The 24918-nt window shown below is 40.2% G+C and overlaps 1 protein-coding gene and 1 non-coding gene across 3 annotated transcripts in view; one reads left to right on the forward strand and one right to left on the reverse strand.

Moving 5' to 3' along the window:
* The window catches only part of Anln (anillin, actin binding protein), a 53424-nt gene that overhangs the window by 9528 nt on the left and 18978 nt on the right, over window positions 1-24918 (forward strand). Inside the window, exons 4-17 of one of the 2 annotated variants that reach the window (XM_055601461.1) lie at window positions 724-1109; window positions 4069-4291; window positions 7167-7357; window positions 8114-8221; window positions 9486-9612; window positions 14056-14166; window positions 15090-15325; window positions 16793-16938; window positions 17277-17424; window positions 18982-19117; window positions 19389-19571; window positions 21467-21593; window positions 23584-23632; window positions 23723-23779. In XM_055601461.1, the coding sequence (XP_055457436.1) occupies window positions 724-1109; window positions 4069-4291; window positions 7167-7357; window positions 8114-8221; window positions 9486-9612; window positions 14056-14166; window positions 15090-15325; window positions 16793-16938; window positions 17277-17424; window positions 18982-19117; window positions 19389-19571; window positions 21467-21593; window positions 23584-23632; window positions 23723-23779 (2228 nt within the window). The remainder of the gene's footprint in view (window positions 1-723; window positions 1110-4068; window positions 4292-7166; window positions 7358-8113; window positions 8222-9485; window positions 9613-14055; window positions 14167-15089; window positions 15326-16792; window positions 16939-17276; window positions 17425-18981; window positions 19118-19388; window positions 19572-21466; window positions 21594-23583; window positions 23633-23722; window positions 23780-24918) is intronic. The other variant, XM_055601462.1, reaches the window with a different exon arrangement.
* Window positions 2887-2988, reverse strand: LOC129672202 (U6 spliceosomal RNA). The gene has a single exon (XR_008719470.1). It is a non-coding gene; the product is annotated as a U6 spliceosomal RNA (small nuclear RNA).

Below are 24918 nucleotides of genomic sequence, written 5' to 3' on the forward strand. Positions count from 1 at the left end.
AATTTTATTGATCTTCTAACTTGTTTGGTAAAAACCTTGAAATGGCTTCCTGAAATACCCATATCATATTTAAAAAGGAACCGAAGTGCAGAGGAAATGTAGATAGGGAAATTTTTGGATTAGCATTTCAAAAGTATGGGGAACCCAAGGTGTGCTTTAGTCTCTATATTATAATTTAACTTGGATGCATAACAAGAACTAAATGAAGCAATCTGAATCATCTGATAGACTGCGTTGTGTATTAGTTTTGCCTACATGTAAGTATGCATATCACATGTATTGCTGGCGTTGCTGGAGCCCAGAAGAGGGTGTCAGATCCCCTGGGACTAGAGTTAAGGACTGTTGCAAGCTGCCGAGTGGGTGCTGGGTCCCGAACCCTGGTTTTCTGGGAGAGTAACAAGTACTTCCCACCGTGAGCCATCTCTGCAGCCCTACACTTGTTTAGTATGTAGGTTTGCCTGTGTGTGTCTGCTTGAGTGTGTGTGTGTGCAGGTGCGCATCTGTGCCTGTGTGGAACTGGAGCTTCAGGGTGTTTCAGGGTGCCCAGCTTGTTATGTGGTGCTGGGATCCGAAAGGCAGAGTCAGGCAAATCTCTCTAGGACACTCTGGTCTAAAAAGCGAGTTCAGGACGACCAAAGCTACACAGAGAAACCCTGTATGAAAAAAAAAGTTTCAAAATATGAAATTTTGTATGGATTTTGTTTTTTCTGAAAATATTTTCAGATGATGTATCAGAAAGCTCACACTTCTCACCAATGCCATCTAAGGAAAAGGCTACCTCACCTTCCAAGCCACCCCTTTCAAATGCCTCAGCTACCCCAGTTGGGAGAAGGGGCCGTCTGGCTAACCTTGCTGCTACGATTTGCTCCTGGGAAGATGATGTCAGCCACTCATCTGCAAAGCAAAATAGTGTACAAGAGCAGCCTGGTACTGCTTGTTTATCCAAATCTTCCTCTGCAAGCGGAACATCTGCTAGCATCAATAGTAGCAGTGTTCAGCAGGAAGCTACATGCTGTTCCCAAAGGGACGGCAATGCTGCTGTCAGTAAAGCCCCATCTTCGAGTGCTGACGACGGGTCATCGCTTAAAGCCTCAGTGGCCAGCTCCGTGGTGAGTTAATACCATTTTGGTCTTTTGAAACTTGGTAATAACTATATGTAGTCTCTATATGTAGCTGTGTATTGTGTAGTATTATGTACACCATATTTATGTGTTTCATAAAAAGGGACAACTATAAGTTTGATAATTTATCTAAGGTAATTAACATTTTGTGACTGAAATAATATTAATTTTAACATAATTAAATTTTTTAAAAAATCTAGAGTAAGCCGGACATTGTGGTGCATGCCTGAAATCCCAGCACTCAGGGAGGCAGAGGCAGACGGATTGATCTGAGTTCGAGGCTAACCTAGTCTATAAAGCAAGTCCATGACAGAAACGCTGTTTTAAAAATTAATCCTTAATTATAATATCTTTACGATATCTATAACTATAAGACACTGACTATTTCCAGAGAGATAGTGTAAACCTTTATCTGTGGTTGCGCCAAGGAAGGTACTCTGACAAGCAGGAAGGTCAGGGTTAACACTTTCACTGTATAACCTTTGAAGTGTTTGAAGCTTTTACTTTATGTATGTAGTAATGTCTGTACTATTACCTTAGTTTTTTAAAAAGGAAAAGAATATCAGTGTGTTTCTGAAAACTGCCTGTAAGTGCAGACAGGAGCTTTGGAGTTAGAACTGCTTAAATAAATCCCAGTTCTGAAACAGTGAGAAATGTGACTTTGTACAAGTTACTTTACTTTGTAAAGGCTTGTTTTTCCATATGTAAAATCAGGGAATTGGGTTATTAGAAAGATAAGCTAATATGCATAAAATACTTAGCATAGGACTGGAGAGATGGCTCAGCAGTTAAGAGCGCTGTCTGCTCTTCTGGATGTCCTGAGTTCAATTCCCAGCAACCACATGGTGGCTCATAACCATCTATACTGTGGTCTGATGCCCTCTTCTGACATGCAGGTGTACACGAAGACAGAACTCTCATATATGTAAAATAAATAAATAATTCTTTAAAAAAATACCATAGTTCCTGACATAGTCTTAATAATCATCTTTCAAGTCCATGATACTTAGGGTGATTGAGCATTGAGCATTAATCTGAAAGGCTTCAAAATCTGAATGAAGCCTTGTGCGTGCTCACCTGTGATGGTACAAGTGGAATTTTCCACAAGGAGCTTTGCTTCATGTGTTACATTATTTGTGGCACTGGGAATTGAACCCAAGGCTTCCTGCTTGCTAGGCAAATACTGTGTCACTGAGCTGTAAGCTCACTCTTGTTGCACGAAATTACTTATTTTTTAAATTAATTTATTTTATGTACATTGTTGTTTTGACTTGTATGTCTTCGTGACCCCTGGAACAGAAGTTACAGACAGTTGTGAGCTGCTATGTGGGTGCTAGGAATTGAACCCAGGTCCTGGAAGAGCAGCCTGTGCTCTTATCTAATGAGCCATCTCTCCAGCCCCTGAGATTTTTTTTTTTTATTTCAACTAATTTTATTTCAGTATGAATGAGACAGCTCAGTGAGAAATGTCTGTGGTATGCGGAGCTGGCAACATGACCTTGACCATATAAAGATGGCTAAAATAACCCTCACAAAGTGGTTATCCAGTCTCCACACACCTGTCACAGCCTCAGAACCCATAATCGCATTACACATACACATACAGCGTGCTTCTAAGAAAGAAATCTCATTGCTGTTACATTATTTAGCATCTCTAGACAATCTCTTAGAAGGCAGTACTTCAAGATAAAGTGCTAAATGCTAACTAATGGGAACATGAAGAAGCTTGGAACTTCAAGTAACGTATGCATATCCATACCAATCAAAAAACATGGTATGCTTCACGAATTTGCGTGTCATCCTCGCACAGGGGCCGTGCTAATCATCTCTATATTAGAAATGTGTTAGAAACTGCCTGTTAGGGAGTGGTGGAGATCCAGTCTTCTAACTAGGTAGGTGGAGCACTCTTTCCAGTCTTTACGCTGAATGGAGTAAGCTGATTTCACCTTGGCTGAGATGGGCCATCGGGCTCCTGGGCTGCACTTGTCTCTGCCCCACACCAGCAGCAGAGAGAGGTGGTATACATATAGAGCTCTGTGCTTCCATCATATTTACATATAGGTGTACGTTGTGTATATACATAAAGGTTTCTATTTCTTCTAGTAATAAGCTGATGTTCCATAAAATGCTCTATTTATCTTCTGATAAATTTTAGTATATGTGCTGCCAAAGCATGCACAAGATTAAATTTTTTTTAAAGAGAATCCAAAATTGCTTTAAGGCAGTGTCTAAGTTGTATGTAAAACGGAATAGAATTTTATGTTTAAACTTGGGTCCTGGGGCGGGAGAGATGGCTCAGAGGTTACAAACATTGACTGCTCTACCAGAAGTCCTGAGTTCAATTCCCAGTAACCACATGGGGGTCTCACAACCATCTATAATGAGATCTGGTGCCCTCTTCTGGCACGCAGGTGTACATGCAGACAGAACATTGTATACATAATAAATAAATAAATCTTTTTTTTTAAATTAAAAAGAAAACTGAGTTCAAAACTTGGATCCCATCCCAATGATACCTCACTGTATTTCCAAAGTCTGAAACACTTCTATACCAAGTACTTTGATTAAGGAATACTCAACTCGTATCTTATTGAACTGATATTAACTTACTTAAAAATACAAATAAAAATAATTATATAATTTAATAAAATACTAGCCCAATAATTTGAGAATTGTTTTTTATAAAACTAGGAGTGACCCTACCCCTGATAGCAATTAGTTATCAATATATTATGAGACTAAATTTCCTGTTAATTTAAATGACAGCATTTAGAAGTTGATATTTTTAAAGCCATTCAACTTAGCATGATATGTTAGAAAGTAAAAGAAATAATATTTTTGGTAATTTTTGTATAATGGCTACCAAGGAAATGGAACTTAAATTGTTTTGTGGCATCTATGCTATGATGATAATTACTGTTTACCCTTCTATGTTGTCATGTTTCAGAAAGCGACATCTTCCCCTGTGAAATCTGCTGCATTCATCACCAGTACTAAAAACCGTGATGCGCAAAATCCTGAGCTACTTCACAAAACTGTTAGTCCTCTGAAAACAGAGGCACCGAAACCTAGTGAGAAGCCCACTTTATCCCAGGCGGTTAAGCCCAAAGAAGCAGCTAACAGAGAAGTTTGTCTGCAGTCCCAACCCAAGGACAAACCTGCAACACCAGGTTACGTACATGAAACTGTTGAATAGATTCAAGACATTTGTTTTCAACATTTTATCTTATGTTAATTTGTTGTTTTCTGTTTTTTTGAATCAAAGTCTCCTTCATATGTATCTCAATCTTGTAGTGCCCACGGTCTCCAGGAGGCTCCCAGGATTAGGTGTTTATCATCAGGCTACCTATTTTTTTCTGTTTTTTGATATATAAAAAGCACATACAGTTAGAAACTGCCTGTTGGGGAGTGGTGGAGATCCAGTCTTCTAACTAGGTAGGTGGAGCACTCTTTCCAGTCTTTACGCTGACTGGAGTAAGCTGATTTCACCTTGGCTGAGATGGGCCATCGGGCTCCCGGGCTGCACTTGTCTCTGCCCCACACCAGCAGCAGAGAGGTGATATGCGTATAGAGTGCTGCGCTTCCATCATATTTACATGTGATATGTGAATTTATCTTCTGGTGTGCTCCATATATTATTGACTGAGAAACACAGTACTAAAAAAGTTAGCAAGAATACCTGGTAACAGAATTTATTGTGAGCTATGTTTCCTGTGTGTGTGTGTGTGTGTGTGAGAGAGAGAGAGAGAGAGAGAGAGAAAGTGATGCATACATACATCAGAGCATATACGCGAGTGTGCCTATATCTACATGTGAAAGCAGGAGGGGACTGTTGTTTGTCTTCCTCTTTGTCTTGTTCTCTTGAAGATCTCTTTGAACTTCAAATTCCATTTGGCTAGACCAGCTAGCCAGTGAGTGCCTGGGAGCCATATGTTTTTCCCTTCTAAGGCTAGGGTTTCAAGCACATGCAATCACACCTGGTTTTATGCATGAGTCCCAGGGATTCAAACTCAGGTCCTTACACTTGCAGAACAAATGCTCTTACCCACTTCGCCATCTCCCTTCTTGCCCCTCCCCCTTTTAATTTAGTGTATCTCCTTTTTTGAACAGGCTTCCCCTGAGCTTACTCTGTGGCTAAGGATGACCTTGGACTTTAGATCTTCCTACCTCCGGTTCCCCAGTGCTGCGATTACAGACATGCCCCACCAATCCCAGTTTATACAGTGTTTAAACCTAGGGGTGTCATACGCTTCATACATATACTCTATCCAGTGCTCTAGCCCCAGCCTGTGTTTAACTTCCGGGAAACACAGTCTTTTCTAGAGATTATAGTTCATATGTTGTAAGTGGAGACGAGGAAGTAGAAGCCACACTCAGTTTCTAGACGCTCTCAGATGAGGATTGGAAACCGGTTAGAGCTCAGTGGTAGAGCACTTGCCTAGCATGCAAGGCCCTAGGTCCAATCTATCACTTCAGGCTGGAGGTGGGGTGAGGACAACAGTGACAACAAAGCCAAAAAAGAATGATTACAAGGTCCTTATGGAATCAGACTGGTTCTTTAACATTGTTTTTTAAGATTTATTGATTTTATGCTATGTGTGTATTGTTTTGCCTGAATATATATGTGTACCACCTGCGTGCCTGATGACCAACACAGTCAAAAGAGGGCTTCCGATCCCCAGGAGCTAGAGTTATGGGTGGTTGTGCACCCTCATGTGGGTGCTATGTATTGAACCCAGGTCCCCTGCAAGAGGAACAAGTGCTCTTAATTGCTGACCCACCCTTTTGCCCAACAGACTAGCTCTTTTTTCCTATGTTTCTAAAGACTAAAGATTTAGGTATGAAACATGCTTTGTATTATTCTTTATTAGTAGGTAAGTCAGAATTAGATTACCAGCCCCTCAGAAATACTCAGTGTAGATGTTAGTGTTGAACTCTAGTTCGATGCATGACCTGAAGTGGGAATAAATGGCATATGGAGGCCCCAGACTATGGCCATATATTGAATTCTGCTGCTTGCTTTTTCTTTGCCTCTTCACTCCAAATCATGCTTGTATTTCCGGTGGCTCCTTTCAGTCTCTAATGCAGAGTAGAAGAGCCGTGAAGACACCATATAGCCCACACAACCCCAAGTACTTACTGTCTTGTCCATCGAAGGAAAGTGTTGCCAGCCTCTGATATAGCAGTCCTATTTTAAATAATACAGCCTTTTGGTGGCTGTGCGTGTATACATGTTTCTCGATATATATATCACATTTGCCCAACTACAAAGTACTTTATACTGTTTCATATAGCATTCTTTAAGACTGTATAAAATCAAGACATCCTTTTGATGAGGTGCATATCATATCTCAGAATTTGTAAAAGGGAAAAAATAATTTATGTGCACACATTCATAGAGTTCAGAGGACAGCTGTCTGGAGTTACTTTCTATTGTCTTTTTTTGAGGCAGGGTCTCTTGTTATTTTTCCCCTGTGCTGTTGAGTTTCCAGGAAATTCTGCTTCCTCCTCCCATTTGACCATACAGTATGAGTATGAGTTTGGATTACAGATGTAAGCCACTAAGGCCAGCACTTTTTAGGGGTTCTGGGGATCGGTGCAGGTTATCAGGGCTTTGAAGCTCTTTTACCTACTCAGCTGGCTTGCTGGTCTCTTTTTGTTTTGCTTTGTTTTTAACTAAATCCGGTAAATTTTAGGACGTTGGGGCTAAAGACCCATTTAAGACCATACTCTTTCAGAGGACCTAGGTTCTATTCTCAGTACCATGTTAGTCAGCTCACAGCTGCCTGTAACTCCAGCTCCAAGGGAATTGACACCTGGCCTGTGTGGGTACCTGTATTCACAGGCACATCTATATACATAATTAAAATAAATTTTAAGAATTTAGGAAGTGTATTGTATAGACTCTTTGAACAATTTAAACATTTTTTGTGAATGGTTGTTCCTAGAAACAAAGCATTTTGTAACTAGTGGATTTAGATTTTTTCCTTGGAAATGATAATGCCTAGTTATTTTGAATACATTTCAAAACTTTGTTTTCTATAGGAGGAAGAGGAATTAAGCCTTTCCTGGAACGCTTTGGAGAACGTTGTCAAGAACACAGTAAAGAAAGTCCAGCTTATAGAGCATCCCATAGAACCCCTAATATCACTCCAAATACAAAGGCCATCCAGGAACGATTATTCAAGCAAAACACATGTTCATCTACTACCCATTTAGCACAGCAGCTCAAACAGGTAAGGTTGTCTGCATTTAATACTTATTAGATGGCCTCAAGGAATAAAGATGAGCCTCTTTCTCTTTTTAGAAGATGCATTTATTTTTATTTTATGTGTGTGGTGTTTTACCTGGAAATATACGTATCACATACATGCAGTGCCCACAGAGGCCAGAAGAGGGCATTAGCTCCTCTGGAACTAGAGTTACAGATGGTTGCAAGCTGCTGTTGTATTCTTGGAACTGAGCCTGGGTTCTCTGCAAGAGCAGCCAGTGCTCTTACCAACTGAGCCATCCTTCCAGCTCAAAAATGAGTCTTTTTGAATGAGCTAAAGAGAATCCTTTTGGGGACATGTGAGAGTTACAAGTCATATCTCATCCTGTAGCCTAGGTCGCCTTGGAACTCGCTAAGCTGCCCAGACTAGCCCTGTGTTCTCAGAAGTCCTTCTCCCTCAGCTTTCCATGTATTGGGATTACCATGCTTGGCGTTAATAAACAGCATCTTGATTCTCTGTACCTCTTATTGCAAATTGGACAATGAAATAATGTATCATTTCACATGTGTTGTGAATCTTTATAACTGAAGACAGGAGAGTTTTGTTTGTAATCTGTCTTTTGATAGGCCTCATTGGGTCCAAGCTGATTGCAAACTAGCTGCATAGCTGAGGGTGAAGTGACCCTGCTGCATCTCCTCCCAAGAGTGGGTTAGAGCTGCGTGCTAGAGATGTCCGTGCTGTTGGTTCTGAGTAAACTACTGCCTTATTTAATGTGTTTAGGAACGCGAAAAAGAACTCTCATGTCTTCGGGGTCGATTTGACAAGGGAAATTTATGGAGTGCAGAAAAGGATGAAAAGTCAAGAAGCAAACAGCTAGAAACCAAGCAGGTAATGTGGAAAGGAAGTGTAAAAGTCACCCATGTAAAGTGCTAGTTTTGAGTTTCTTGGTTTGGAGAAGACGAGGTCTCTCAATCTAGCCTAGGCTGGCTACAAACCTGACATAATCCCTTTTTGTTGGCCTCCCAAGTTCTTGGGTTATAGGTGTGAGTCACCAAGCCCAGCTTTACAAAATAAATTTTTAACACCTTCCTTTCCCGATGAAACTACTCTTTCCATTCATTGGTCCTTAGGTGTGATACTTGCCCATTTTCATCATTCTACAGCCTTTTTACTGATGACTGACCTTACAGTCATCAGTTTCTTCATACTCACCTGAGATGCTGGTTCTAAAATACTTCTCAGAATCTACATTTCTCATTGGTGACCATTTAGCTTTTTCTACTGTCCTAGTTTACTTCTCTGTTGTGATAAAGCCCTGACTAAAAACAATTTGGGAGGAAAGGATTTATTTGAGCTTACATCATGAAGGAAAATCTGGGCAGAAATTGGAAGCAGGAACTGATGCAGAGAGTATGGAATACTCATGAGTGGCACCAACCACAGTGGGCTAGACACTTGCACATCAGTCATTAATCCAGAAAATGCCTCACAGATTTGCCTGTAGGCTAATCTGATGGAGGGTGTCTCAATCACTGCTTTACTGCTGTGAAGAAACGCCATGACCAAGGCAACTTGTAGAAGGAAGCATTTAATTGGGGGTTTGCTTACATCTGCTCCACAAGACTGCGCTTGGGCTTGAGGGAGTTTTTGAAACCTCAAAGCTACCACCGGTGACACACCTCCAACAGAGGCTATACTCTTAATCCTTCCTCAAGACCAGCTAGGGACCAGGCTTTTAAATATATGAGCCATCCTCATTCAAACCACCATGGAACTGTTTTTTTAGTGTCCTTTGAGTAAATGACAATTCAACAGAATCTTCATGTCACAGCTGTCTCCAGATTGTTTAGGGAAGGCCTGAGAAAAATGACAGGGGAAATTGTTTTGTGTGGCTTTTACTTTAGGTGGTTTATATAAAACTGAACTCTACTGTGAATTTTCATTCCTTCTTGCTTTCCTAATCTTTTAAAGATTTTACCAAGTTGAAATCTTACACACTGGAAATTGTTAACACTGGCCTGGACCCTTTTAATATACATTATTTCCTTTATCCTCAAGAAACACATAGAATGTTATTTAATAATATAATAATAACCTATAGTTAAGATTTATTCTGGGAGATAGAATTTATTTCTCCATCTGCTTTTTGCAGGAAGTTCACTGTCAGAACACTCCCCTCAAGAAACATCAAATTGGTTCAAGCACCCCGTCGACTTCTATAACAGACAAGGTGGCTGAAAATCAACCGGCAGTGAAGATTTCTAGCACAGAGCCTGCAGGTTAGTGTTCCCACGCTACTCAGATGTAGCTATGTGCCGCCGCGGATGGCTGGAAGTGGCTCCAAGGAGGAGTGCTGCTGTGTGGTAGGCGGGCAGGGCTGTTTTCCTCTTCACCCAGCTTTTCATTCCTACCATTTATTGAGTTCTTTCCAGAGGAAGAACTCCCTCTGGGGAGTGTGTTGTCCTGTCTCCAAAGAGAGGGGGCTTTGTCCTGGCTTAGAGCTCTGGAGACATACAGTCTGCCATGCAGAGGAGGCATGGTGGCCAAAGCTGAGAAGCAGAGCTCTCTTCCTCTCGTCAGCCTTTCCCCTCTCCTAAGCCCCCATTCCCTGCTCCTCTTTCTTTCTAGAGACAGGATCTCACTGTGTAACCCAGATGAGCCTAGAAGTTTGATTTTTGTTTGTTTTGTTTTTGCAGGGTTGGGGGCCAGGATTTGGTTTTAGGTTTTAGAGAAAGAGTTTTTCTGTGTAGCCCTGGCCCTCCTAGAACTCACTCTGTAGTCCAGGCTGGCCCTGAATCCAGAGACCTGCCTACTTCTGCCTCCCAAGGATGGGATCAAAGGCTTGCTCCACTGCCTGCCTAGCTCGGAAGTTTTAATCCTCTTGCCTCCTCAGTATTCCAAGTATTGGAATTAGAGGTGTGAGTCCCCATGCCTTGTTTATCATAAACACTTTTAGGTTTTTATTTTCCTACCTCTTGGCTCTCTCTCTCCCTCCTTCTCTCTCTTCTTTTCTTTTCTTTTTTTCTTTCTTGGGACAGGGTTTCACTGTGTAGCCCCTGCTGTCCGGGAACTTATTCTGTAAGTCTGGGCTGGCTTTGAACTCACAGAGATCCACTTGCCTCTGCCTTCTGAGTGCTAGAATTAAAGGTGTACACCACTACACCTGGAAAATCTTTATTTTAATAATATGTGGTAAAAAAAATTACATAAACTGTACCAATTTTAACTGGGCATAGCGGAACATGCCTATTATCCCAGTGCTCTATGGACTGCTAATTTTTAAAGTAAGCCTGAGCTTCATAGTAAGACTCTGTCTCCCTCCTCCCCCCCCCCCCCCCCCCCCCCCAAAAAAAAACCCCAATTTTACCAACTTATTTGCTCTTAGGCCCATATTTCAGTAATGTTAAGTATGTGCATTTATTGATCTCTAGAATTTTGTCATCTTGCAAAATGAAAACTGTAGTCTTTAAACATAAACTCTGTTTCCTGTGTCCTCCTGTTTTACTTTGTTGCTGTGAATTTGTCTTCCTTAACTATGTCTTAACTATGACTAGAAGCATGCAGTAGTGCATCTTTGTCTTAAGGGATGCAGGTGACACTTACATTTGTGACTAGCACCTGAATTCCCCAAGGACTCAGGTTTCTTCCTGCAGCCCTGCAGTGTTTCCACACAGGAGCAGAATTGTTACAGCGTGGTGTATATGATTGTACTTCCTATTTTTGGTTGACAACAGATAACTGAAACTGTGGAAAGCAACTGGGTGAAGGAGGGCCACTGCTGTGTTCATCTGTCAAGGCTAGACACTGCCTACTTGTGTGCACGTGGAACACTGCTTACTTATTCTCTGTTGGGCTCACTTGGAACACTTTCTCTATTTCTGTGGCTGTGAAAAGGACAGCTGTGTGCAGTTGTGTAGGTCCCTGTTGCATTCTGGAAGTGCCTGAAAGTAGAATTAGTGCATATTTTTGGTTTTGAATGTTGTTTTGTCAATGTTTTTTTTTTAATTTTAGATTTTTAATTTTTATATTAGATTTTAAAAAGTTACTTATTATGTATACAATGTTCTGACTATGTATATACCTGCATTCTAGAAGAGGGCCCCAGATCTCACTGTAGATGGTTGTGAGCCACCATGTGGTTGCTGGGAATTGAACTCATGACCTCTGGAAGAGCAGCCAGTGCTCTTAACCTCTGAGCCATCTCTCCAGCCCTGATGATGTTTTTGTTTTGGATAGTAGTCATCTTATTAAGTGTAAGATAAAATCCTATAGTGCTATTTGTGTTTCTCAATAGTGATGGTGAACATTTCCATACTCTTTGTGGTCATTTGTGTTCCATCTTTGGAAAGATGACTTCTGCACACGTACACACGCACACACACACACGCCTTATCTGGGGAAAACATTCAGGACCTTGCTAGGCAGGGTCGGATGGCCCAGAATTTTACTTTGTAGCCTAGGATAACTTCAAATTTCTGACCTTCTGCCAACTGCCGCCATTTGTTGGAAATATAAATATGTACCACCATGCCTGTTCTGATCTTCGTGTGTGTGTGTGTGTGTGTGTGTGTGTATATACATACCTGTGTGCATGTGCATAGCATGTATGTGCACGTGGGTCTTGGGAATTATCTTTGGGAGTGTCCACCTGTGTTTGAAACAGAATGTCTTACCAGGGCCCTGTCACTCGCTGACTAGGCTGGGTGGCTGATCTGTCTCTCTCCAGGGCTGGGATTGAAAGTGAACCCTGCCACCCTGGCGTTTTTGTGGGTTCTGCAGTCAAACTCAGGTCCCCCTGCTAAGGCAGCGAGCGCTTCACTTAGGAATGAGCTGTCCACCTTCCCCTCCCTACCCTGATTTCTCCATTTCTCAGTCGTCCGGTTTTTATGGGTTGAGTTGCACTTGTTTGTATATTCTAGACAGTAAGCTCTTCTTCATGTGCGTGATTTATAACAATCTTATCTTGTTCCACAGGTTTCAGTCTGTCCCTATGTTGAATATATTCTTCTGTTAAAAAATTTTAAGTTTGATGTAGTCTCCTGTTTCTATTGTTTTTTATTGTTTCTTCTGTTTGTTTTAAATATAAGAAAAATCTAAACATTATGAAAATTCATCATTATGAATTTCCCCTGTTCTTTTTTAAAATCTGATTTACAGTTTTGAATCTTATATTTAAGACTTTAGTCTTTGTAGCTATTGTTAAATATATGGGAGTCTAGCATCAGTGCTTTGCATATGGGCACCCAATTTTTCTAGTATCATTTATTGAACTGATTGTTTTCTTTCGTATGAGTCATCTTAGTTCCCCTATCTATTATTACTTGATCATTTGTGTAAAGATTTATTCTGGGCTCTCCACTGCACTCCGTTGATCTTTGTCTTTATGTCAGTACTATCCTGTACTGTTGGCTGTACCTTTGTAATTTTTCTTCCTTTTTTGTGGTGCTGAAACCAAGGGTCTCACACATGCCAGAGAAAGTACCAGTGCGCTGAATGCAGCTGTGTAGTAAGTCTTAACAGAAAATGTGAATCCTGTATCTGTGCTCTTTCAGAGATGTTTGAATATTCAGGGGTACATACATTCTTTCTAAATTTGTGGGTGCCTGTCTCTTCCTGGAAAGAGATTTTTGATAGAGATTGTACTGAGTGTCCAGATAGTCTGGCATGCTGGATTTTACCAAAGCTTCCCCCCTGTTTGTGTCTTCACTTCCCTTAAGCAGAATTTTGTTGTTTTTAAAATACAAATCATTCTCCCTGGTTGGGTTTATTCCAAGTGTTCTAGCCCAGGCTGGATTCAGGGATCCCTTGGTCTTCTGACCTCTCCTCCACTCTCCAAGTGCTGGGATTACAGTATGCACCACCACCCTGATTCTATGCAGGGCTCATGAGGCTGGCACTCTGCCGAGTAAGCGGTGTCCTGTCTTCGTTTTGGTGTTATTACCATAGAATTGGTTTTGAAATTTCTTTTCAGATTGTTCACTGTTTGTATAGATGTATGTATGCATTTTGGTATCTTTCAGGCAGTGTTATGCCTTGTAGCTCTTGTTGCCTGGAACTTACTGTGTAGCCCAGGCTATCCTTGAATTTGCTGCAATCCTGCTGTAGTGAGTTTTAGGATTTCAGGTATACACCACCTCACTTATGTGTTGATGTTATTTTCTTTAACCTTGATGAATTTCCTAAGCCTATTAGTTCTTCACACTTGTCAACATATTAGATGATGCCATCTGTGAGAAGAAATAGTTGTATTTCTGTTCTAATTTGGATACCTTTTAAATCTTTTTGTTGTTTTTAGTTGCTTTTGATATGACTTTAAAACGTTTGTAAATCCAGTAGGGAGAGCAAGCATGCTTTATGTTTCCAGTCTTAGCAGAATGCTCTCAGTCTTTTGTCAGTGTATTAGCTAAGGGCTTTTCATACCTCCTCTTACTAAATTAGTGAGCTTTGTTGACAATTTTTTTAAAGATGAAAAACTCATTGTAAAGCAGTCTGAATAAAAAAATAACATTATATTGGTATCCTTTTTCTTCTTGGTGCAGAGGAAAACAGGAAGTTAGAACACAGATATAGTAGTTCTCTATTTCTAGATTTGAATATTTTAAGATAAAGGCATGGCTTGCTAATAAAGATTTGTGACTCCCTAATTTTATATTTTCAGGTTGTTTCTAGCATGTGCACACACACACATACTAACTGGGTTCTTCTTTCAAACATTTTCTTAGGTTCCACAGAAAGTGAAATGACAAAGTCCAGCCCTTTGAAAATAACATTGTTTTTGGAAGAGGAAAAGTCCTTAAAGTTAGCATCAGACCCGAAGGCTGAACAGAAGACCGGTTGGTTTATAGTCTTTATTTCTTATTAGCTCTAGAAATGTTATAAGAAATAATTTAGGAATATAAGAATAATGCTCCAATTTTAAATGTCCTATGATTTTATACCTTTTTTCAAGCTACAAATATTAAATATATATATCCATTAAGATGTGGCACTGTTAGTAGTCATTGTTAGTTTACTCTGTGAAAATTACCCAGCGGTCTTCCTGTTTTCCTATGCTGACTGCTCTGTAAAAGGGTAGTTCTTAACAGTAGAAGAGACTTAGTTTGAAAGTGGGTTTTGTTTTTTTTTAGTCTGTTTATTTATTTATTTTTTTAAGACAGGGTGTGTAGCCTTGGCTGTCCTGGAACTCACTCTGTAGACCAGGCTGACCTCAAACTGAGAGATCTGCCTGCCTCAGCGGGCGGATTAAAGGCATGCTCCACCACCGTCCAGGGAGATTGAATTTTAAATTGTGTGTATATCTGTGTACGGGTGTGTTCACATAGCTGTAGGTTCCTCCAGAGGCCAGAAGAGAGTGTGTATCCCTCAGTCTGGAATTGCAGGTCATTGTGAGCTGCCCATTGTGGATGCTCGGATCCAAATTTGAAGAATGGTCCAAACTTTTAAACATAAAGCCATCTCTCCAATCCTTGATAAAGTACTTTTTGAAAGTCAGAATCTTGTTCCTGCTTAATATGTTCACTTAAATCCAAAGCATTAAGTTTAGTTTTTTGTAGTCTTTTTATCTTAAAAAATATTTTGGAACTTTTGAAATATGAGGAGAGTCCAGCTTTATTTTGATTTTCTACATGTTGGAAGTTGTCCTCTCTACTTGTTGTTAGGAAGTGAATTTTCTTAGGGTTACTATATTTTGGTAAACATGAAAACGTCTTCTCTACCACCTTGGATCACGATGTCTACCGACTGAACTATTTTTCAGAAGTAGTGCGTGAAATTGAGATGAGTGTGGATGATGAGGATATCAATAGCTCCAGAGTCATTAATGACATCTTTAGTGATGTCCTAGAGGAAGGTGAACTGGATGTGGAAAAGAGCACAGAGGAGATGGAGCAGGTGGGAGCAGAAGACAGTGAAGAGCAGGAAGATGCACTGAACATCTCTTCAATGTCCTTGCTTGCCCCGTTAGCTCAGACGGTTGGTGTGGCAGGTCTAGAGGTAAGGAAACACTGCCGGCTTGCCACAGAGTAAGCGCGGCGACACTGCGAGCCTGCTCCACTTCTGCTAATACAAGTCTGCACTCTAGCCAGTGGATTATCTTAGAATGCCATGCTAGTGACTTCCTATGACTTTAGGTAAACAGTAACATATTTTAACAAGCATGACATTTGGTCTCAAATCCTGGTTTGTAGCATTTTATAATTGTAGCTTCTTTATGGCATGGTTCTCCCAATTGTTAAACAAGATCAGCAACAGCACCTACATTCTAGGGCTGGTGTAACTATTAAATCATAATTATATTTTGGACCAGTGTAACATTCACTGAAACCTAACCTTTGTTAATTGCTATCACTCTAAATTTAGTAACTATATCTCTACAGATGGCTTCAATTAGAAATACTTTTATTTAAAAGGTTTTGTTGGTTTGTTTTTGTTTGTTTTGTTTTTTGGTGAGGTTTTTTTTTTGTTTGTTTGTTTTTTGTTTTGGGGGGTTTTCTTTTGAGACAGGCTCAGACTAGCCTTGCATTTACTGTTAGGTCAGTATAAAAAGAATTGCAGATTCAATTTATGAATTTTAAGTCTTTATAACAAGGTCAAGTATGCCTTTCTTAGTCAATGTAGGACCTGTTACAATTAGCACTTTTTTTGCCACTGAGAAATAAGTTTGTTTAATTTTGTAGAAAAAAACTGTTCTTTAGGATTCAACAAACTTGAAAGCATTTTCTGTATCCTGCTACTGGTGGAAGCATTTTTTCCTGTGAAAGCTGTTGTTGAGATGTTTGAATACATGATAGTGAGTTAACTAGAAGTCAGGTAAATATGGTGCATGAGGCAAAACTTTGTTCAACTCTAAAAAGGTTTTTTCCTTTGTTTTTATTTTCTGTGTTGGGTGTTTTGCCTGAGTGTTTCTCTGTGCATCGTGCGTGTGCAGTGCCTGCAGAGGCCACACAGACACTGGCTCCTCAGGGACTGGACTTAGTGATGGTCGTGAGCCACCATGTGAGTCTAGCTAGGAATGGAACCCTGGCCCTCTAGAAAAACAGCCATTGCGCTAACTACTGAGTCATCCCTCTAGCCCCTAGCTTAACTTTTGAAGTTGGGTCTAGCTTTGTGTTTTCTTCATTTACTTTTTAGGGGCTTAATCCATTTTGTTGTTTTTATTATAAATCTGTACACTTGTTAGACATGTATTTCTTAGTAGCACAAAATAATTAATTACATTCTCAGAATTAAAAGAAGTATTATTTAGGATCACTGTGGCTCATCCATAACATCTGGTGTAAATCGTGGGTGTGGTGACATGTCTGTAACCCCAGGTTTCAGGAAATTGTGGCAGGAAGATCAGGAGTTGGAAGCTAGCCGAGATGATAGAACGGAGATCATGTCTCTTAAGTAGAAACAAAACATGTGAAAACAAAGTTGAAAAAAGTCTAACATCTCATTTACTTTTCTACTTTTCTGTAGAATGTAATTTCTTCACCTAAATTGGAATTGGGAGATACTAGCGCAAGTGCTGCAAGTCCCAAGCCGGGGAAATTCCAGAGAACCCGCGTCCCTCGAGCTGAATCTGGTGATAGCCTTAGTTCTGAGGACCGTGACCTTCTTTATAGGTATGGATGTTTGTGGAAGGCGTCCCCTCACCGTGTTGCTTTAGATTGACTTGAGGAATGTCACAACTTAGCTCTATTTTACAGCTTCTCTGTGTAGATTTTGGATAATTTTTTATGGACTTGGGGATTGAACTCAGGGCCTCAGGCATGCTAAGCAGGAAGTCTGCTCCAAGTTGCAGTCCTATTTGGAATAGCTTCTCTCAGTTTTCCTTTCACCAAATGACACTTCCATTTGGGGGAAATGTAGTGCAGATGTTTTAAGTATGAAGTTCAGTTTCTATTGACATGTTTGGTAGAGTATTGCTCACTGGATTCTAACAATAACGTTTTTCCTAAAGCATTGATGCATATAGGTCTCAGAGATTCAAAGAGACAGAACGCCCTTCCATAAAGCAAGTGATTGTTCGAAAAGAAGATGTTACTTCAAAATTGGGTGAAAAGAATAATGTCTTCTCTTCTCAAGTCAATATCAAACAGAAAATGCAGGTATGCTCTGGCACGGGAAGATGCTTGGGACTTTCTTGAACTGTACAGTGGGCTCATCTGCTAATGCCAACCCTAAGTGACTAGAGTGCGATTTGATGCATGGGAGCTAAGCTACGCCTACATTCAGTTTAACTTGAGGAACACACTTTAGAAAATTAGAAGCTTGTTCACGTCGCTGTGGTGTTTATTTGTGACACATTTTCAGTGTAAATATCTCTAAGTCATCACTACAGAGTAGAATATGGAATTCTGTAGTACAGTGGTCGTCATGCGTGGGAGGCCCTGGATTCAGTCCCCAGCACCTCCTTCCTGCCAAAACATAGTTCTCACTATTAGTTGGGTGACAGTAAAGTGTGAAACTTACAGTGGCTTTCAAGGGGTTTTGCTAAGAAAACATTTTTGCTTGTTTGGTGGTGCTTTCTGTATGGGAATGGGGCATCGGAATGCAGGTGCCCAGGTTTGTGCTGCAAACACTTTGCCAACTGACCCATCTTCCTAGCCCCTCACAGAATGACATTTCATATGGAATTCAAGTCAGCACAATGGCAATTTAAAAAACTATGCACTATAATTTAAAGTTAGCACAACTCAGTAGTCGAAGTTGGTGCAAACTTCAGGAGTCTGACCGGAGTGGTTTATTTTAGGCGTATTTAAGCACAACACAGTTTAGTGAAAGCTGCTTTGGTGATGATTAACTCAATCTCACATGCACAACAAAGCATGCATAAATCTCCCCCAGGATAGATCAGACATGACTACATTAAAACTATTTATAAAGTCCATAAAGATGGGTCCTATGGATTAAGAAAAACAAATTTATGATATGGGTCTGGGGGAGGGTCCGATGCTGGGAAAGTCCTTAGTCAAATGATAGCACAAAACGTCACCAAGCTAGAAAGGTCATCTTCTGCATCCTTCAGAGTGGATAGCAGGCATTGCATTCTTTCCCTTGAAGGAACAACCCTGTATGCTTAGCATTCTAGGTTCTTCTAGTGAATGTACAAAAGCCTCTGTGTCTCCTACAGTTCAGTAGTGTCACACTGTGGGTTGTCTTCATTGGTGTTACATGGTATGATGTACATGCTGTTTTCAGAAGTCTGGCCACCATGAAGGTGCACACGGATAAGTAGTACCAGAAACATCTAGGATTCAGCACATAATTGGATTTTGATTTTTTGTTGTTGTTGTTTTTTGTTTTTTGTTTTCAGACAAGGTTTCTCTGTGTAGCCCTGGCTATCCTGGAACTCACTTTGTAGACCAGGCTGGCCTCAAACTCACAGAGACCCGCCTGCCTTCCCTCCCTGGTGCTGATGCTAAAGACTTGAAATAATGCTTGACTGTGTGTGCTCAGAACCTAGTATTGTTATTTTTGTGGCACTCACAGTTATATGACCCACAGTTTAAGAATCCATGATCCAAAAACTTGTACAGTAAAACTTACATTTTGACTTGGCTTTGTAAAAAATTTGGAAATTATGCAGATTACTTAGAATTAAGTTTAAAAAAAGTATTAATGGTGATTTAAAATGTGGACTTTTCTTCCTGTGGCTTCTCTAGGAGCTCAATAATGACATAAATTTGCAGCAGACAGTGATCTATCAGGCCAGCCAGGCTCTGAACTGCTGTGTTGATGAAGAGCATGGGAAAGGGTCCCTAGAAGAAGCCGAAGCAGAAAGACTCCTTCTGATTGCAAGTATGTGGGAAGCCCCTGGGCGGTGGCGGCCTACACACACGCACGTGCACACTCCTGTCTGTGCCTCACAGCGAGTGTGAAGATGGAGCGTGTTGAGGTGGCAGGCGACTCCACATAAGAAAACGGATTAAAAGCTGATTAACAGATGACATTTTCCCTAGCAGTTCCATCAAAGAGACAGAAACTGATTTTGTCTGTGTTCTTCTGCTCAGCTGCCTCTCAGGGTCCACTCAAACAGTCACAGTGTTAATGTTTGCATGTGTTCACACAGCTGAGAAGAGAGTGCTTCTGATTGATGAACTGAACAAGCTGAAGGGGGAAGGCCCTCAGAGGCGACAGAAGGCTGCTTCCATAGTGCAGAGCGAATGTGTTCCATCTAAAGGCTCAGTCACTTTGTCAGACATCTGCTTGCCTCTGAAAGCAGATTTTGTCTGCAGCCCTGCTCAGAAACCAGGTATGAGACTGCATTATGTGGTTAATCCACAAGTTCATCTGGACTGGACTGTTTGATAAGGATATAGGAAAAGCATGCATAATGATAAACAATCTCCATCTTATGTTTTCGTTTGTCATATCAAAGTATTTACATAGAAAGTTAGGGGAAATGTGCGTACAGCATTTCCAACCCATGCAAGTATGACCATCACTATCTCAGTAAGGCTAAGCGTCAGGATGACAGAAAACGTTTTCTTACGCTGGGTTATTTTCACAGCACATACATACCACTTGACTGCCATTAATTAGTTTTGTTATAAAAATGTGCCAGATCATTTGGTATTCTAGTTAAAATTCAACCAATTATAGAAGTTTCTTTGGCGATTGTGAATTGCTGTTTGTAGAGTAATGATTGCTCAGTGAATATGCTTCTGTTAAGATTATTTTCTATTCCAGATTGGTTAATCGGTAATCTTTTAAAATTGTCTAATCTACTAAAAATCATATGGGATTCAAGTGGGTAAAGAGGAATGGCAGCAGACTCTGAATATAAGAAGACAATTCCTAGAAAACCCAATAAAATTAAAACTGAAGCATTGGATGAGAATTGTTTTAAGATTTTTTTTTTTTCAATTTTATTTGGTTAGAACTTTATCTTAAAGAACTCTTAAATAAATGAGAGGAATTTTATGTTTGGGAAAAATAAGAGCAGACATTTAAATGTTTGAGCCCTCGATGGAGCTGGTTGAAGTAGGTTGTGATCCCAGCTACTTGTGTGGCTGGGGTAGATGGTTGTAAGCTCCAGGCCAGACAACTAGTTAGGGACACCTGTGTTATTCAGAACTGCTTAGAGGTAGGGCTCCCGGCAGTGGTAGCGTGCCTCATGTGTATCAGTCCCCGAATTCAGTCGCTAGGACTTGAAAAACATTGTGAACAGTCACTGCATGGGGCGGCTCATGTTTATAATGCCAGCAATTTGATAATTGCGAAAGTATATTGTCTCAAATTTAAGGCCAGCCTGCGTTACAGAATGAGTTCTTGTTTCTAAACAAAAAAAAATGAAGAAAAAGTTTGAGTATTCTTGTGGGAATGAGCTAATTTAGGTTATGATTTTTGCTGTTGCATGATTTTAGTATAATTCGGAAAACTTGGTAATTTAGTATTTATTTTGAGATATAGTACGTAGTGATAAATAGTGAATAAATGTTTTTATTAGACATTGTACTGAGTAATTTTAATTTATTGTTGTTTTGAGACTCTGTTTCCCTGTGTAGCTTTGGCTGTCCTGGAACTCACTCTGTAAACCAGGCTGGGCTTGAACTCATAAAGATCCGCCTACCTCTGTCTCCAGAGTTCTGAGATTAAAGGTGCATGCTATCACTGCCTGACTAATGTTTTTTTAAATTAATTTATTTAATATATCTACAGTGTTCTTCTGCATGTAGGCCTGCAGGCCAGAAGAGTGCACCAAATCTCATTGTAGGTGGTGTGAGCCACCATGTGGTTGCTGGGAATTGAACTCCCGACCTTGGGAAGAGCACCTAGTGCTCTTATCCTCTAAGACATCCCTCCAGGGCCCTACTTTAATGATTTTTAAATCTCAAATTTGAAATAGCAAAGCACACTTTACCTGTGGAGGTATACATTCACTACTGCCAAGGAGATCATAGCAGAAAGTGAGGAGTGCAGAATGAAGTTATTTTGCTTTGTGTTAGTGGGAGACCTTGACGCTTAATTCAAGGACTGTGTTATCAGATGTGTCTCTCTTAGCTTTTTGTTTTGGGAAATTAGGTCTTAGAAATTGTAAATATAAATTTATGTGATTCAGTCGCAGTGTGACTCAGGTCTTCCACAGTGCTGCTGAGCTAAGGGTGACTTTGCTTTGCTAATTTTACAATGTGATTGTTACTGCAGATGCATCAAATTACTACTACCTAATTATGCTGAAGGCTGGAGCTGAGCAGATGGTGGCCACGCCGCTAGCAAGTACTGCAAACTCTCTGAGTGGGGACGCGCTGGCATTTCCCACTACGTTTACTCTGTAAGAGCTTCTCATGATTCAGACACACTTAAGACAGCACAGCTTTTGAGTGACATTTATAATCTTGTTTCTTCACTGTAATGCCCAGGATGGAACTCAGGGCTTTGTGTATGCTAAATAAGCATTCTATCAGCAAGCTACATCCCAGACTTCTATAGTGTTTAAAATGCATTTACATTGTTTGCTATCTTATAATTAATGCAGTATTTTATTAACATATACAGAATCACATGACAGTTTCATACCTGTATATAATATGTTTTTGATTATATTAACTCCCCACTACCCTCTCTTTGTCTCATCTCACTCCTGCTGATCACTTTTTTTCTCCTAGACAGTCTCCATTCTACTGTAGTCCTTTCTTTCTGTTTGGTTGTGTTGGAAATCAAACCTAGGACCTCATGTGCTAGGCAAGTGCTTCTATTTGTGAGCCAGTGAGTTTCAACTAGGGTTGCTTACGGGAGCTTGGGTAAGGGCTCTTTGCAGTGGCATGGACAGCTTACAGTGAGTGCCCACTAAGACATGTCTCCCCTTCCTTGTAACCGCCATCTGCCAGGGTCTCCTCGGGAAGAGACGAGCCCTTGTAAGCACCCCTCCCAAATTATTCTTTTTCTTTTTAAAATTTATTTATGAGGGGCTGGAGAAATGGCTCTGGTTAAGAGCACAGGCTGTTCTTCCAGAGGACCTGGTTCCGTTTCCAGTATCCTCATGGCAGCTCACAGCCAGCTGTAACTCTAGTTTCAGAGGATCCAGTGCCCTCTTCTAGCTTCCACGGCCACTGGATACACATGGTACACAGACATACATGGAGACAAGACATCTACACACATAAAATACAAAGAATTAAACCTTTAAAAAGTATTTATGATTCTTATCATTGTGCGTGTGTGCGCGCACATACATGCATGATGTAAGGGCGTGGGTTTGTGGTCAAAAGCTCTTGTAGAAGCCAGAGGATAACTCTGTAGCCTCTGTTTCCTCCTTCTGCCTTTAAGCGAGTTCTAGGTAATGAACGCAGGTTGCTAGGCTTATGTGGCAAACCCCGTTACCAGCTGAGCCACCACCTCCTGGCCAGTTCTCAGTTGTCCAGTTTAACTCTTCCTTCTCGTTTCTTTTCTTCCTTGATACCTTTTTATACTATAAATATACAGTATATTTAGTGCTTCAATATTTTGTACCATTTGTGTAGATGCTTTAAATCACATAACAAAATTTTATGTTTTAATTATTTTTCTCTTTGGTTTTTTGAGACCGAGTTTCTCTGTGTAGACCAGACTGGCCTCAAACTCACAGAGATCTGCCTGCCTCTGCCTCTGCCTCCCAAGTGCTGGGATCAAATGCAAGTGGCTAATCAATGGTAACAATATCTTAGTATGAGCAATAAGATAATTAGAATCAAGTACATACTTTAAAACTGCAGTCATATCTAAAATTTAGAAAATATTTCTGCTTTCATTAACTATGATTACTTATTCTATAAATTTCTAAAATTGCCTGCATATAGCAGCACATGTATGCGGAAGATAGGATAAATTGTGGAAGTCAGCGCTCTTCTTCCACCATGTGGTTCTTGGGATAGAGCTCACGAACTCACATAGGCTTGGCGGCCAGCGCCTTTACCTCACCAGCCTTACTTTATTATTATTATTATTATTAAAGACTGTGAGTTTTCACACTAGTATTTCTGAATTATATTTTAAGAAAAAATATATGCTTTTACTATATTTTTATTATTGGCAGTTTTTCTTGTATTTCTTTAAAATACAATGGAGCCTTTTACTTTGAGTTCTGAAACAGTTTTTGTACATTATTTTTAAGGGCATAACTTTAATTTTTTTTCACTAAATTTTTTTATATTAATTACAGTTTATTTACTTTGTGTCCCAACCGTAGCACCCTTCCTCATTCCCTCCTAATCCCACCTTCCCACCCTCATCTCCTCCCTAATTTTATGTTTTTATTTTAGTTTTATTTAATATTTCTTTTTCAGGCATGATGTTTCCAATGACTTTGAAATAAATGTTGAAGTGTACAGCTTGGTAAGCAATTAAAGCTTTCTGAAATGAATATAATATATTTCCTTATTGATAACAGATTTTAAGGTAGTTGTATTTTGGATTTGTGTGTAGGTACAAAAGAAAGATTCCTCAGGCCCGGATAAGAAGAAGAAAGCATCCAAATCCAAGGTGAGAATTTACAGAGACCTAGTAAAAACACTATATTTATTTATTTATTTATTTATTTATCTATCTTATCTGTCTATCTATCTTGAGACATGGTTTCTCTACATAGCCTTAGCTCTCCTAGACTGACTTTGTAGACCAGCCTAGCCTCAAACTCACAGAGATCCACCTGCCTCTGCCTCCCCAAGCGCTGTGATTACAGGCATGTGTCACCATGCCTGGCTGTGAAAACACTAGAGTTAGATTATCATCTTAATTAGGGTTTCTATTGCTGTGAAGAGACACCATGACCACAGCAACTTTTTTAAAGGAAAACGTTTAATTGGGGCTGGCTTACAGTTGAGGTTTTGTCCATTATCATCATGTCAGGAAACATGGAGGCATGTAGGCAGACACAGCGCTGGAGAGGTAGCTGAGAGTTCTACATCTGGATGGGCAGGCAGCAGGAAGAGAGAGAAACACTTGGCATAGGCTTGAGTATTTTAACCTTCAAAGCCCATCCTCCCACCCACCAGTGAAAAGCCACACCTACTCCAACAAGCCACACCTCCTAATAGTGCCACTCCCTGGTGACTAAGCATTCAGATCTATGAATCAGTGGGGGCCATTTTTATTCAAACCACCACAGTCTTGCTAGGTGTTTTGTTTTTGTTTTGTTGTGTTGTTTTTTTGACAATGAAAGAAAAACAACATTTATTCCTGTCCTTAACTTTATCACTTTATTTACTGTGGTGAAGTCTTGAACCTATTTTTTTTGTTTTGTTTTTTTAATTTTTTAATTTTATTTTTAATTACACTTTATTTACTTTGTATCCCCCCTCTAGTTTCCTCCCTCCTCCCCTCCCAACCCCTCCCTTCCTCTCCTTTCTCCATGCATGCCCTTCCCCAAGTCCACTGGTAGGGGAGGGTTTCTTTTTCTTCCTTCTGATCCTAGTCTGTTAGGTCTCATCAGGACTGGCTGCATTGTCTTCCTCTGTGGCCTGGTATCAAAGAGCAGGCCAATCAGTTTTTGAGACAGTGTTTCTGTGTAGTCTTGGCTGTCCTGGAATTCACTATATAGACCTTGAACTCAGAGATCTGCTGCCTCTGCCTCTCTATTGCTGGGATTAAGGGAATATGCCACCATGCCTAGCTGGCCTCAG

Source organism: Psammomys obesus, unplaced genomic scaffold (assembly GCF_907164565.1).
Source record: "Psammomys obesus unplaced genomic scaffold, mPsaObe1.curated_primary_1811, whole genome shotgun sequence".
Taxonomy (NCBI): domain Eukaryota; kingdom Metazoa; phylum Chordata; class Mammalia; order Rodentia; family Muridae; genus Psammomys; species Psammomys obesus.